Source organism: Megascapheus bottae, chromosome 18 (genome assembly GCF_031878675.1).
Source record: "Megascapheus bottae isolate mThoBot1 chromosome 18, mThoBot2.hap1, whole genome shotgun sequence".
In the NCBI taxonomy this organism is placed as follows: Eukaryota; Metazoa; Chordata; class Mammalia; order Rodentia; family Geomyidae; genus Megascapheus; species Megascapheus bottae.
Window position 1 is genome coordinate 28,192,392 of NC_143526.1, and position 14,798 is coordinate 28,207,189.

The 14,798-nt window shown below is 53.2% G+C and overlaps 1 protein-coding gene and 1 long non-coding RNA gene across 3 annotated transcripts in view; one reads left to right on the plus strand and one right to left on the minus strand.

Moving 5' to 3' along the window:
* The window catches only part of Angpt4 (angiopoietin 4), a 32,220-nt gene extending 26,767 nt beyond the window's left edge, over positions 1-5,453 (plus strand). The window contains exons 7-9 of the mRNA XM_090352111.1: positions 808-974; positions 3,398-3,528; positions 4,816-5,453. Coding sequence (XP_090208237.1) covers positions 808-974; positions 3,398-3,528; positions 4,816-5,018 — 501 coding nt within the window. The 3' untranslated portion in view covers positions 5,019-5,453. The remainder of the gene's footprint in view (positions 1-807; positions 975-3,397; positions 3,529-4,815) is intronic.
* On the minus strand, positions 1,078-8,284 carry LOC150050314 (uncharacterized). 2 transcript variants are annotated; one of them, XR_016538608.1, is made up of 3 exons: positions 8,195-8,284; positions 6,819-7,122; positions 1,078-1,492 (listed from the first exon to the last, which is right to left on the minus strand). It is a non-coding gene; the product is annotated as an uncharacterized LOC150050314 (long non-coding RNA). The 2 variants fall into 2 exon arrangements; XR_016538607.1 differs by lacking the exon at positions 1,078-1,492 and adding an exon at positions 6,299-6,590.
* Between the last annotated feature and the right edge of the window lie 6,514 nt (positions 8,285-14,798).

Genomic DNA, 14,798 nt, shown 5'->3' on the forward strand with positions numbered 1-14,798 from the left:
TTGGAAGCCAGCCTGGGTAGGAAAGTCCATGGAACTCTTACCTCCAGTGAACCACCAGAGCACTGTGGGTCAAAGTAGTAGAACACTAGCTTTGAGCAGGAAAAAAAGCTTAGGGACAGCATCCAGGCCCTGTGTTCACGCCCCCCCACCGCAAAAAAAAAAAAAAAGAAAGAAACACAGAAAGCCAGATACTCTTAGGCTGATGGAGGACACAGAGGACGTGAGAGCTGACTGCAATGCTCCCCTGGCCTTGGTGCTGAACATTGTTCTGCTAAGGGCACTGGTTTCTTGTCACCTAGAGACACTGGTGACAAGACACTCCCAGAATTCCTAGCTTCCTATTTTTTATGTAGCTGCCCTGTTGTTCCTCAAGCTCACTCTACCCATTTACCGAGCAGCAGCAGCAGCTAAGTAAATTCTTTGTGGTGGCTGTGGTTGTGGTTGTTGAAGTTTCACATACCTGCATCCAAGGGCACAAATAGGAGAGGCCCAAGAAGTATTCACTACCCACGTGGCCACCATGCAGGACCCCCCACCGGAGAAGCCCCTCCCCGCACCCTCCCCCACCAGGGCTCCTGGAAGTGTCATCGCTGCAGGCTGATGTTGCCTGCCCCTGAAGAACTTTGAGTTGTGTTTAATGGGGCCTCCATCCACAGATGCCCATGAACTTGATGGCTGGGCATGGTGCTTTGGAGAGCTGACTGCAGCCCAGGCCTGGCCCCACGGCTCAGTCAGCATCATGGCCCCTCTCCCTCCCTTCCTTCCCCTCCCCCTCTTCCCTCCCCCTCTTGTCCTCCCTCCTGGTAGGGCTTTGGTGATCCAGCTGGGGAGTACTGGCTGGGCAATGAGGCCGTGCACCAGCTGACCAGCAGGGCGGCCTATTCGCTGCGGGTGGAGCTGCAGGACTGGGAGGGCCAAGAGACCTACGCCCAATATGAGCACTTCCAGCTGGGCAGCGAAGAGCAGATGTACAGGTGGGCTTGGGGCCCGGGCCTGTGGGCAGACTGGGGTCCCCAGGGCTAACGAATGCAGAGCCAGCACCACGGGTCAGTCCCTGGGCGTCTCCTGTCCGTACCATCTGTCCCCCATTTGGACGCACGTCACAGGATCTGGAGGCGACTGGTTAGCACTCAGCACATCCCAGCCTCTGGGTGGAGTGAGGCAACTGTCACGGGGAGGCGGCGAGGCCCAGAGGCCAGAGGCCGCCAGCCCGCAGGCAGAGGGGGCGTCCAAGGTCAGCCTCCTCAAGTCAGTCATTGGCAGAGACCCAGAAAGGGGAGGTGACTTACCCAGTCAGTCCTGTATACCCTGAGGGAAAATGGGGAAGGGGCCCAGGCTGGAAGGTGGCAGGTGGGAGACCCAGACCTGTCCAGGCACAGCCTGTTTTCTTGGTAGACTCAGGCACAGCAAGGCTGTATCTCTCTGAGCTTTGTCACACTGGATGGGCGGTACAAGGTCAGATCTTCAGTGTTGTTCTTTTTTAAATGGTGTGCTTAAAAGAAAAAAAAATCTAGGGATTAGGTGGCAGTATAATCTTAGTTTCTCAGGAGGCTGAGATCTGAGGATCATGATTCAAAACCAGCCTGAGCAGGAACCACCAGAAAACCAGAAATAGTGCTCTGGCTCTAAATGGTAGAGCACTAGCCATGAGTGAAACAATGCCCAGACCTTGAGTTCAAGCTCCACAACCAATAACAACAACAAAAAAGTGGGCATTTACTGTGCATCAACTGTGCTCCAGCACCCCTACCCTCCCCCCAAGCCCTTCGAGGCAGGCTCACTATGCCTATGTCAGAAATAGGAAAATAGAAGTCATAAGTGTACATCCTCTACCCCAAATGAGATGGAGTCTGGATTTGAACTCGGTTTCCCTGCTGCCCAAACTCATCATGTCTCTGCACCATGGGTTGGTGCAGCTGAGGAAGCAGAAGTCCTTGCACAAGGAGAAATCCATCCTCTGCTCTGGACCCAAGTATGAGGCAGCAATTTCTGTAGCCCTGAGTTCAAAACTTGCCACCTGCCTTGGGGAAGTACAGATATGAAAAAAGGCTACTCCTGTGTGTGTTCATATATGTGTGTATATATGTGCACACAGACGTAGACATATATCAGCTCCATCTACCATACAGAGATATGCATGTATGTTAAACCTGGAACTTCCAGAATCCTACCACTGGGGAGGCTAAGACAGGAGGGTCATGAATTCCAGGTCAGCCTGAGCTCCCTGGAGAGAGCCAACCTCACAGAAACAACAAAACAAAAGCAAGCTAGAACCCTGCGTAGTGGCTCACACCTATAATCCTAGCTACTCAGGAGGCTGAGATCTGAGGATCAAGGTTCAAAGCCAGCCCAGGCACAAAAGGATCTGAGACTCTTATCTCCAATTAACCTCTAGAAAACGGGAAGTGGGGCTTGGCTCAAGGGTAGGTCAGTAGCCTTGAGCTGAAGAGCTCCGGGACAGCGCCTAGGCCAAATTCAAGCCCCATGACCCCCCCCACACACTCACAAAAAGCAAGTTGGCACTTCCTACCATGCTCTCTGTGTGACTTGGGTGCTTGCCCTTAGTTTTATGAACTAAGCCACAGAGCGCCAAGCCTGGCCCACAGAGTCTGGCCCTCCCTCCTGTGGCTGGCTGCTGAGGTCAGAATCCCAGGATATAGATCCATGGGTGCTTGTGTGGTCAGCGGGGAGGGCTTCCTGGAGGAGGAGGGTGCTGGGGGGGGAAGCTGTAATTAGAGCTGGGGTTACAGGAAGGTCTGCCACAGGCAAAGGGCATGTAGAGATCCCTCCCACACCTGGCTAGAACCTGGCTGTGACCTGTCCTGGTACTGAGACAGTATGATGTTCCTTTGGCTGTGGGATCCCCATTCTTCCTCAGTGCCATGAGGTTTAAGTGATTTAGGTTGGCACACCGGAAGCATTCTTTTTTTTTTTTTTTTTGCCAGTCCTGGGCTTGAGCTCAGGGCCTGAGCACTGTCCTTGGACTTTCTCAAGGCTAGAGCTCTACCACTTGAGCCTCAGCACCACTTCCGGCTTTTTTCTATGTATGTGGTACCGAGGAATCGAACTCGGGTCTTCATGCATGCTAGGCAAGCATTTTAACCACTAGGCCAAACTCCCGGTCAACCGGAAGCATTCTTAACAATGCCTGGCACTTAGCAGAACCCTGAACTAATACAAGTTATCTAGACCCCGGGCTAGGTAAGGGGAGGCCAGCACACAGTAGGTACTTTGTTCCTGGGAGGTGGCAGGCAGCAGCAGGGGAAGTGAGAAGGAAAGTGGTCCAAGCAACCCATCAAGTTGGGACCCCCCTCACATCTCCCCAAGAACATAGGCAGGGACCCCAGCCCCAGCCTGACTCTGGCCTTTTACACACCCCTGCCTGGGTGGCCTCCAGGCTTTCTCTGAGTGGATACAGTGGCTCCTCCGGGAACCAAAGCAGCCTTCCCATGAAGGGCGCCAACTTCAGTACCCGGGACGCAGACAACGATGAGTGCCTCTGCAAGTGTGCCCAGATGATGTCTGGAGGTGGGTGCCGCCTCGTCCTTTCCCCCCATCCCCGCCGGCCAGGGCCCCTCCTGGTCACACCTCTTCCTAAGGGTAGCTTGGCCAGCTTTCCTCAGAGCCCATGCTCCTGGAGGGACATTGTGGGGGGCTGGCTCCTGTGGAGCGATGTCTCTGCGGACACCCCACACCCCAGGCTGGACAGAAGTGGGATATGGGAGACCAGGGGGAGGCAGAGGGCAGCTCTCCAGCCCTGTACATCCAACAATGCCCCATGCCGGGGAGGGGGGGGAGCACAGAAGACAGACAATAGATGAGCGAGACAAGAACAGAAGAAGGCAGAGAGAGACGGACAGAGACAGAGAAGAGAAGAGAGACCAAGACAGAGAAGAGGGAGAAAAAAGAGACAGAGGCAGACAGGGGGAGATGAGAGAGGAAAGATAAAGACAGAGGAAAGCCAGACGCGGTGGCTCACGCCTGTAATCCTAGCTACTCAGGAGGCTGAGATCTGAGGATCACAGTTCAAAGCCAGCCCAGGCACTAAACACCCTGAGACTCTTATCTCCAATTAATCACTAGAAAACCAGAAGTGGTGCTGCGGCTCAAGGGATAGGGTGGTAGAGTATTCAGCTAAAGAGTTCAGGGACAGCACCCAAGCCCAGAGTTCAAGTCCCACAACTGACAAAAAAAGACAGAGAGGAAGATAGGAAAGACTATCAAAGAGAAGAGAGGAGGGAGAGGGACACAGAGGCAGAGAGAAGTTGAGAAAGGAGAGAGAGAGAGAGAGAGAGAGAGAGAGAGAGAGAGAGAGAGAGAGAGAGAGAGAGAGAGAGAGAGAGAGAGAGAGAGAGAGAGGCAGGAAAGCAGACTGAGACCCAAGAAAGACAGGGACCAGGGACAGAGACGGGGCTGCCAGAGAAAAGCGAGCACCGAAAGAGAACACACACACACACACACACACACGCACACACACGCACACACTCAAGCATATGGCTCGCCAGGGAAACAGGCAGATACCACTGAAAATCCATAGGTAAAGAGACTGAGCAGTTAAGCCTAGAAAGGGTGGAAGGAAGGCAGTCGCAGGGCCAGGGATACCATAAGGTCACAGCAAAAATGAGGAGACACATAAGTGCCTGGAGAGATGACCAGAGCCCCAGCAGCTCCCGATATCCTGGGTTGTCACTGCCTGTATCCCCTCTGCCATGGGCTGTACCCCAGGGAGATCTCAGTCCTCATTAGTCCTTGTTGTCTTGGGGTCAGGATGGGGACCTCATCACTCCCAAACCTCTGATCTCCCTCTTGTCTCAGGGTGGTGGTTCGTCGCCTGTGGCCTCTCCAACCTCAATGGCATCTACTACCCGGCCAGCTACCACTTGCGCAAGCTCAATGGCATCCGCTGGCACTACTTCCGAGGTCCCAGCTACTCGCTGCGTGCCACACGAATGATGGTGCGGCCGGTGGGTGGCAGGCCAGTGACCCCAGGGGGGGCCTCACCAAGATCACTGGGATAGCCCTGCCATGGCGTGGGACATACGCCTGGGACTTATCCTCCACACCCTGCATCATTGACCCGAAATCTGAAGAATCACCTGCCTCCCAGAAGCCCAGATTTGTGACATACTGGGAGTTTGGGGGGCGGGGGCTCTGTCTCTGCAGTACCCCTCATCCTTCTCCCTCCTGCCTCCTGCAGGGGCCCCCTGCCAGCCTAAGCAGTATGAACCTCTGCCTCAGCCAGGGACCAATTCCCAAGAATCAGGAGACTCGCAGTAGGTCTGCAACAGGCAGGAGGCCAACTACAGGGGCTGCCCGACTCTATCCCCTGGGAGAGGGAAGGCCCCTTCCCCTCCAGTCTCCTCTCCTGAGCCTTCCCTAGTCTTGAGATGCCCCAAGACTTTGTTAGAAGGGCCTTGCTCCCACCACTCCACATACCTGGACTCCAATGTTTAGTGCTCTGCAGGGCTTTGTGGAGTTGGGGCGTGGGGAATCTAAGGCCTATCCTGGGGTGAGCCCCATAGGTAATGCCTATGGTTATGGAGAGGAACAGGCCTTCTCAAGGCAGGACTTGTCAGAGCCTCTGGTGGACGGTTCCTGTGACTGCCCACGAAAGAGCTAGAGTGACCATCTTTGTCTGGTTTCATCCCTCCACCCCAGCTGGGATCACTCTTCTTGACGACGGGAAGTCACCACAGCGAGAGCTTCAGCTCGCCTCTCCACACACAACTGGAAGGAACTCTGGTTACAAGAGGCCCAGAGAAGGGTCTAGGACTAAATCCCCGTCTGTGCGATGTCCTCCAGAGCTCCTTCTGGCCCTGGGAAGCCAGAGCCCTGCCCTGTGGGTGGCCCCTGGAACTCCTCGTGACCTCCACCCCCCACCCCACCCCCACAAGCCCAGGGCCCATCCGCCCTCCTCTCCTCCTAGCCACACCCGACAGCAATGCTGCTGGCTGAGCCTGAAGGTCTGGGGGCTCCTCATGAGCTGTTCACCCAAGCTGCAGTCAGGAAGGGGGACAGCCACCAGGACCCAGCCCCCCTCGTCACAGCCTCGTCGTGGCCTCTGGGACCGTCATCCCAGATCCACAGAGGAGCCAGGCCCTGTGTCTCTCCAGCCCTGAGCAGCCAACCCTGAGCAGAAAGAACACATGAACACACACACACACGTGTGTGCGCACCAGGTCACCTTCCAGGGACACCACACTTCCCCTCAAGACTCAGCCAGCTGACAAAGGCTGACCTAGCAGCCACAGTGGGAAGAGATTTGGGGACAGGTGGCTGCTCAGAACACCTCACAGTGTGCATTTACCCCATGGGTCTTTATTTAGCACCCGCTGTACACAGCATGGAGCTTCAGGCAGAGCTTGAGGATTGGACAGACTTCCCCAGGCTCTGAGACCCAGCATCCCAGCCCCCACGGCCTCAGTAGTGTGTGTCAGAGGGAGACAGGAACACTGCTGATGAGGGCCCTTGTGGGTCAATTTTGTAACAGAGCCCAGTGTGGAGCAGGTGTCTAATAAACGTTCAGCCCTGAATGAGCAAGGAGGCAGCTCTGGTCACGGCTCCCAGTTCACTCCCTCCACACCCTGGACCTAGAGAGGAGAGGAGACTCTGTTTTCAAATCCTCATCATCAGTTTCTATACAACAAAACCTATAGCCTAGCTGCATGCTGAGGGGAAATGAGGGCAAAGCCATGAACCCCAACAATGGACCCCTGCCCCTCTGTCAGGGGTGAGAGGGTCCCAGTTCCCCATCTCTGTACTCCGTTGTTCTGAAAGGCCTGGAAGATGGTTTCTAAATATCCATGCTTCTTCCTTACCTTCCTCCTAGGTGTACCAGGTAGAAACCCAAGGAATGATGGGAAATCTGGCAGGGTTCCGACATGATTAGGGTTCCGGGGGGGGGGGGTTAAGTGATGTCCCTTCATTTTCAGCCAGGGTCTCTGAGAAGGCTCCAGTAGCTCAGGTTTCTGTCCCTCCAGGTCAGTATCACCAAGCCAAGCGCGCCCCTGGCCCAGTGGTTCCAGCAAAGTGGTGCTCTCCAGCAATGAAGGTCCTGTGTCTGTCCTGGTATATGTGGAGCTGAGTGGCCAGACCCAGGTCATGCCTGGAACCAGAGGCAACCTGCTTATCAGAAGTGGGCATATAGGAAAGTAGAGAGAGTTACCCACTAGCATCCTCTATGCCTCCTTTCCTTCCCTCCATTGTTTCCCCCTCTAGACTTCCTGCCCCCAAGTCCTGTCCCCCTCCACCAGATACCAGCTCATTTCCAGACAGCCTCAGACAACCAGGGACACAGCTAGGTCCTGCGTAGACTATCAGACCTTGATTCCCTAATCCATGATGCTCCTGGTTTTCTCTGAGCCTCAGTTTCCCATCTCTGCTATAAGGGCATGCAGCTGACTTCTAACAGCCATTCTGACAGTGGTGCTAACTTGATGTGTCCCTTGGCCTGGGATGGGGGTCTGGGGAGGACACAGTTTGAAGAACCTGGCTCTAGGATCATTGATCAATCTCATCTGCAGATTTTTCTATGCAAAATCTTGGTCACCTCACCCTGCATCTGAGCAGGGCAGACACTTCTCAACATTGAAGTAATAAAGAAATGAAGGCCCAGAGAGGGAAAGCATTCCATCGAAGGCAGCACAGGCAGTCACACCTCCTGCACATTGGAGTCTACAAGCTCACCCTCTTCTGGAGCTGTCTGGTGGCATCTTGCCACCTACCACAAAATTGTTCAAAAGTGGTGTCTCTATATAATGAGGACTGAAGGAACTTTCTGGAAATAATTCCAAGACCAGCTTGTCTTCCACAGGCGCCTGGCAGATCCTGATGGAGCCAGCTAGGCAGAACACACTGTTCCTGAGCTCTCTGCACAGCTCCAACAGAGGCCATTTCCACACAGGGTCAAGTTCATGGTCACACATGCAAGTGGTGGAGGGGGAAGCGGGGGGGGGGGGGGGGGGGGGGGAGGTCCCTCTCAAAGGCCAAGGGATCTGAGCTGTCCTGCCACCATGCTGTCTGCATGGGCCATCCCTTCTCCCACTGAAAGATGCTCTGGAGAGTTAGCTGTGTTGCCTTGGCAACGGCAGCAGCAGCATTTAGCTGAGTGGGTCTGGGAGGATGAGGGTCTGCTCCAGGTCACATCCCAGATCTGGCTCCCTGGGAAGACAGGGCAGATTAGCTGTGCACTCACCCATGCTATGATGTGTGGAGGATCCACCAGGACCAAGACACAGCAGGGTGATGGGAACGGACAGAGAGTAAGCCAGACGTCCATGGTCCCTCTGTCACTGAGATGAACAGGAAAACAACAACAACAACAATAAACACACCTAAAAAATAGTTTAAAGCCAGGCACCAGGGCTAGTGCCTGTAATCCTAGCTACTCAGGAGGCTGAGATCCGAGGATACCATGCAAAGCTAGCCCAGGCAGGAAGTCTATGAGTTATAGAAAAAGCTGGAAGTGGTGCTGTACCCCAAGTAGTAGAATGCTGGCCTTGAACAAAAGGAGCTTAGGGGACAGCACCCAGGCCTAGAGTTCAAGTCCAGAACCAGCAAAAAAGAAAAGGTTTAAAAGATCAAATTAATTCCCATATTGCAAATAAAGACAAGCTGGAGGTAGAGATGAAGAGAATCACCGGTCTGACTTCAGGAAGTCCCTTCCAGGAAGTGGCATTTAAATCTGAGACTGGGCCAGCAGTTTGGCCTAGTGGCAGAGTGCTTACCTAGCATGCATGAAGCCATGGGTTCAATTCTTCAGTACCACATACACAGAAAAAGTCAGAAGTGGCGCTGTGACTCAAGTGGCAGAGTACTAGCCTTGAGCAAGAAGTGTCCAAGGACAGTGCCCAGGCCTGCGCTCAAGCTCCAGGATTGGCTAAATCAATCAATCAATCTAGGACTACACAGGTGTGAAAGAGGCAGCCAGATGAAGGGCTGTGTGAAGACATGGCCTATCAGAAGAGGCACACAAAGCCCTGAGACTCCCAAACCTTGGCTCATTTGAGGGCCCATGGCCACCTTAATTTTTCCTGGTTTGCTATGGGGCTGACAGGAATACCAGGCCCTCCATTTCCCATGAACAACAGGTGAAAGAGACTGCCAGTCACCTAGCACATCAGTCAAGGTCAAGGGCTGAGTGTGCCCTCTGCTGGATGGCAGTGGGGGATTGGAAGGGGAAGAAACCTGGGGCTAAGCAGAGTCACAACAACTCCTGCTTAGGGTCAGTTAGGGAGACCTGGCCGGGTGAGCAGGCCTTGACTGTGAGCTTCTCCATGCTAACTGCATGCCCACCTCCCTGGATCCCTGGTGGGGGGAGCCAGGTGTGCAGCACAAGTGTGCAGACAGCGGCTCAGAGAAGCCCAGGGGCTGCAGGGCATCACAGGAAGCTGGGACACAGGCTCTGCTGAACTGGGCCTGCTGAATGGATCAGGTAGGAGGCTCTGCCACACTCGGCCACAGCTTCCCTTTCTAAGAAATGGATTGCTATTTCTTACCTGGCAGGAAGGGAACAGGATACCTTGGCCTTTCCCACCCTCTTAGCCCAGCCTCATGCACATAATCATGTCATGTCCTCTGCTGGAGCCCCCAGCAGCTCCTCAGTACCCTGAGAATAAAGTCTAATCGGCAGTCAGCCATCGAGGTTCCTACATGGAGAAGAAGTAAGGATGACCACCAGCTGGCCTGAAACACTCGGGCCTCTCCGCTTGACACCTAGCGCAGGGCCCAGCCTGCAGCAGGTGCTTCCAGTAACATGCTCGAGGCCTCGCCCTCCGCTTCCACCGAAAGCTGGGTCCCAGCCCTGCCCCTGCCTTTCACAGGGAGGACACCAGGGCTTCTAAGTGCCTCGGACAGGGCCCGCTCACGGTGGGCTCTCTCACTGTGATGGCACCGCTATGTATGTCCTGCACCAAACCCTACAAGAAATTTCTTTTGGATAACCACAGACACCCCCATATGACTCAGACATAGCATTGCTACTATCATTACTCCCCTCCTTTACAGGCAGGGAAACTGAGGCCCAGGAAAGTGCCATCGCATGGCTGAAGTCACACAGGAGGGGTTAGAGGTGGCTTTGGCTGTAGATGCCCTCTGCAGGGCCTGTTTTATCTCGATCTTGGGTTTTCTTACGACCAAGGTTAAAGGAAAGTCACTGACAGTAGGGTGCTTACGTACCAGCGTGGGCTGCCCAGGCCTGGAAACTCAGCCATGAGAGCCTCTGGCGGGGGGAGTGGGGAGCTGAAGCCTGGAGGGGGCAGGACCCTCCTCCAGTCATATCTGACTTCCCGCCAGTCCTGCTATGACTTCAGAAGGCAGCCACAGGTCACTGCTCCAGCTCCTGCTGTGTAGGACCTAATGTTCTTCCTTGTCGGCCTCCTGGGCCTTCCCCAGACAGCCTTGGCAGGGAGGGAAAGGGCTGGCCAGGGTCACTGACTCCGGTCTGAGAGCCCAGGCATGCAGTGAGAGCCTGGAAGGACCTGGCTGACTGAGGTCCCTGCCTTCTGCTGGCACCTACCCCTCCTATCCGCGACTGAGAGGCTATCAGGATCCAGCTATGCCGCCTGGTTGTGTCCACAAATCATAGCGGGGGGGGGGGCTTTATTTTTCTCACCTCACAGCATAGCCGTTATCCTCAAAAAAACATCATCCTTTCCTGTAGATGTGCGATATACCAGAAATGGCGCTGGATATTGAGGACGTGGCCTCAAATGAGATACAAAGAGATCTGGATGAATGGGAGAAGGTGGAAATTTACCCAGCTACTAAATGTGCAGTGAGTTTGCTGGGAGCTAGAGGGCATCCTGGAGCAAGGGCGTCCCTAAGGGACTGATGGGGTGCTGTGAAAGGAAAGAAGGTTCCAGAAGAATAGCCTTTCCTGAAATCCATACCTGCCTGGGAGAGGTGGGAAGGAGAGAGGATGGGGCCTGCTGTGGAAGGCAAACTGTACCTAGGGTACCAGACAGAGGACAGGGTGCAAGAGACAGAGCTGGTGAGAAAGAGGATAGCATTGCCAGTGGCCCAGGGCCACCAAGCTATGCAGTCTCCCAGCCATGGCAGGAAAGCCCCTGAGATTCCATGACCGTGGAGAGGTGCTAAGCACCACAGCAGGGACCTGTCCTCCCAGCTGTGGCAGGAAACCTAACGATAGGTGGAGGGCAGCTCAGCCAGGAAATGAGATTCCGTGGCACAACCAATGAGGCAAAAACCAGGGCTGCAGCGTGGCACCAGTCTAGCAAGCATGAGGTCTGAGATGAAATCCCAAGCTCGTGAAGTCACCAGTGCTTATGGCTTCTGTGGACCCACAGGCTCTGTGGGAAAGCTTGTCTCTGCTCCACGGCGGACGCCTCAGCCCGGGTAGCCATGGCTCTTCAGCTTGAGTTTGAGTTTGTTTTTATTTATTTATTTATTTATTTTGATCATGGGGCTTGAACTCTGGGCCTGGACACTGTCCCCGAGCTCGTCAGCTCAAGGCTACAGCTAGGGCTCTACCACATTGCGCCATAGAACCATTTCTGATTTTCTGGTGGTTAGTTGGAGATAAAAGTCTCATGGACTTTTGTGCCCAGGCTAGCTTTGAACCTTGGTCCTCAGCTCTCAGCTAGGGCAGGCATGCAGCTGAGAAGCTAGGATTTCAGGCATGAACCACCAACACCTGGCTTGCTTTGAGTCTTTATGTGTCCTCAAGTGTGAGGGCTCACAACTCTGTGCTCACGTGCATTGCAAATACTGTGTGCCAATGGTAAACACATCACATGCCCATCCATCACTCCGGTCAGATGTCACTTCCAACTTCGAGTTCCAAGGTCTCCTTAAAGAAGTGCACACATGTCCCCTCCAGTGTCTCTGCTCCACTGTTTCCTCCACCTTCACTATCAAATAAAGGTTAAGGTCTACAGCAGAGTACTGAAACACAGTGGACAACCTCTTTTATAACAAAATGCTGTCACAAAAGTTACGGGCTTATCTTCTACCTTTAACGTGTCTAGACTAACATCAAAGCGCTTGGCCTGTGGTTGGCTTTGAGGAACTCTAGCCTGTAGCAGGGAATGTGACACACGGAGAGGTCATGTAGTTTGCTTAAGGTCTCACAGTCAGAGAGTACATATGTATTTAGAGATTCATCAGCCATCTTTTCAGCTCAGAGGTGACTGTGGGCTGGCTCGCTGAGTACATTACCAAGCTGGTCTGATGGATTGTCTCCCCTCTCTTTCCAAAGTCAATAAAAATGATCTCATTTACCCAGGGGCACTGCTGGCTCAAGCCTATAATTCTAGCTATTCAGGAGGCTAAGATCTGAGGTTCACAGTTTGAAGCCAGCCCAGGCAAGAAAGTCTGCGAGACTCTTCTCTGCAGTTAACCAGTAACAACAACAACAAAGCCAGAAGTAGAGCACTGGCTCAAATGGTAGAGTGCTAGTCTTGAGCACAAATGGTCAGAGACAGTGGCCAGGCCCTGAATTCAAGTCCCAGGATCAATCAGCAAAAATAAGTAACCACAACATTTCTCACAGGTGAGCTATTTTGGACATCATTTGCCAGCTGCACCCCTGTGCCATGTTGGGTGAGGTAGTTACAGCTTTATAATGAGTTTTGTGAAGAAGGGTGGCACACAATTCTAGGGGAGCCCCTCACTAGAGAGTGGGGGCAGTGACTGGTTCTGAGTGGTTAATGGATCTCTTGGAGGCCGACTTGAATCTTGATCCTTAGATGTCAGCCTCTTGAGTAGCTAGGATGGCAGGGGTGAGCCACCAGTGCTCAGCAAGAGTTCATTTCTCCTCCTCCTCCTCCTCCCCCCCTCCTCCCCCTCCCCCTCCCCCTCCCCCTCCTCCTCTTCCTCCTGCTCCTCCTTCTTCTTCTTGTCCTGGGACTAGACCTCAGGGCCTGGGCACTGTACTTGTAGGCTAGTAGCACTCTACAACTTGCACCTCCAGCTTTTTCTGTGTATCTAGTACATAGGAATTGAACTCATGGGCTCATGCATGCGAGGCAAGCACTCTACCACTAGGCCACACTCTTGGCCTACGAGTTTATTTCTCTTTTGACAATGTCACCCCTTCCCTCACTCTCTCCCACTTCTCCCCTTCTTGTCCACCCCGAAGTTGTAGAGTTCATTTCAGCATAGTGTCTAGTGAATACCACTGCTGCATTTATTCACCCTTTGTCCCTCTATTTCTTTCCTTTCTTTTTTTTTTTTTTTTGCCGGTCCTGGGCTTGTGAGTGTGTGTGTGTGTGTGTGTATGTCTGTGTGTCTGTGTGTGTTTGGTAGGTATGATATGGGAAATATCTTCAGATTTCTGTGCCCACCTGGCTGGATATAAGCAGCTACAGCTTCTAGCATGGCAAAGTTCTAGGCACTTCGGCCTTGGTGTCAAAGCTGAAGGAGGGTTCAGGAGTGTGGCCTAGGAGTGGTGCTTACCTAGCATGGACAAAGCCCTGGGTTCGATTCCTGCTAGAAGTGGTACTATGGCTCAAGAGATAGAATGCTAGCCTTGAGAAACTTCAAAGACAGTGACCAGGCTCTGAGTTCAAGCCCCAGGACTGGCAAAAAAAAAATACTTTATATTTATAGATCATGGTTCAAAGCCAGCCTGGGTAGAAAAGTCCATGAAACTCATCTCCAATTAACCACCAGAACGTGATGCTATGACTTAAAGTGATAGAGAGCTAGCCTTAGCAAAAGAACTCGGGGACAGCATCTAGTCCCAGGACCAATAATGACAACAACAAAAAGATACACAATATGGAATCCCCTATTTATTCCTCCACTGTTTACCACATAAAAAGGACCAAAGCCTATTTTCTGATAACTTGCAGTAGACCCTCCGCTAGACAGGGCAGCTTATAACTTGGGCACACCTGGGGGCTGGTACAGAGCCTGTCCCTTGAGTGCCTCCGTGTGTCCATCTGGATACTGGGAGTATTGGCTGGATGCCCTCGGGTGCCTGCAGGAAAGCCTTCCAGCTTGGTCCTGTGCCCAAGGCTTGCCCAGCCACCTCTGCAGGGCAGCCTGTCCCGGCAGGACCCAGTTCTCACCTTCCTTTCCTTCTAGGGCAGCCCAAGACCAAACACAGGGCAAAGAAACACTTCAGAACATGAAGAATCCAAATGTCCAGCTACTGTAGAACTGGGCATATCAGCCCCCACTGGAGCCATGTGCACAGACCTCTAAAAGGAGAGGACCACCACCAGAAGAGTGCCATCAGTGCTGGCCTCAGCCGAAGTCCCCTGCAGCAGCCCAGGGAGGACCCCAACTGGCCTCCTGTGGGACATCAAGACATCACAGGACACGCCAAAAGACAAGGGTTCCAGGCCTGATGCATCAATCCAACAACCAGGCCAAGCTCAGTGACTCATGCCTGTCCGCCTAGCTACTTGGGAGGTAAAGAGCAGGAGGATCAAGGTTTCCTTGTCCTAGTCTTGGAAAAATGTTAGCAAGACCCCAGCTCAACAAATCAACTGTGCATGCTGCTGCATATACCTATGGCCCAGCTACTTAGGAGACATAAGTAGGAAGATCCCAGGCTAACACCAGCCCTGGGTAAAATACGAAGACCCTAAATATGCTTACAAGTGCAGGTTTAGCCTAGTCACTAATTTACAAAGCAGTATGATTTTACTCGTCCAAGTTTGTTGTTATTTCGTAAGGTATCTATGTGTTTGCACACTTGCATGTAAATTGCATGTTGGGCCTGGGGCTTGAACGCAGGGTCTGGGTGCTATTCCTGAGACATTTCTGCTCAAGGCTAGCACTCTACCACTGGAGCCATACATAGTTCCACTTCTAGCTTTGGGTGGTTT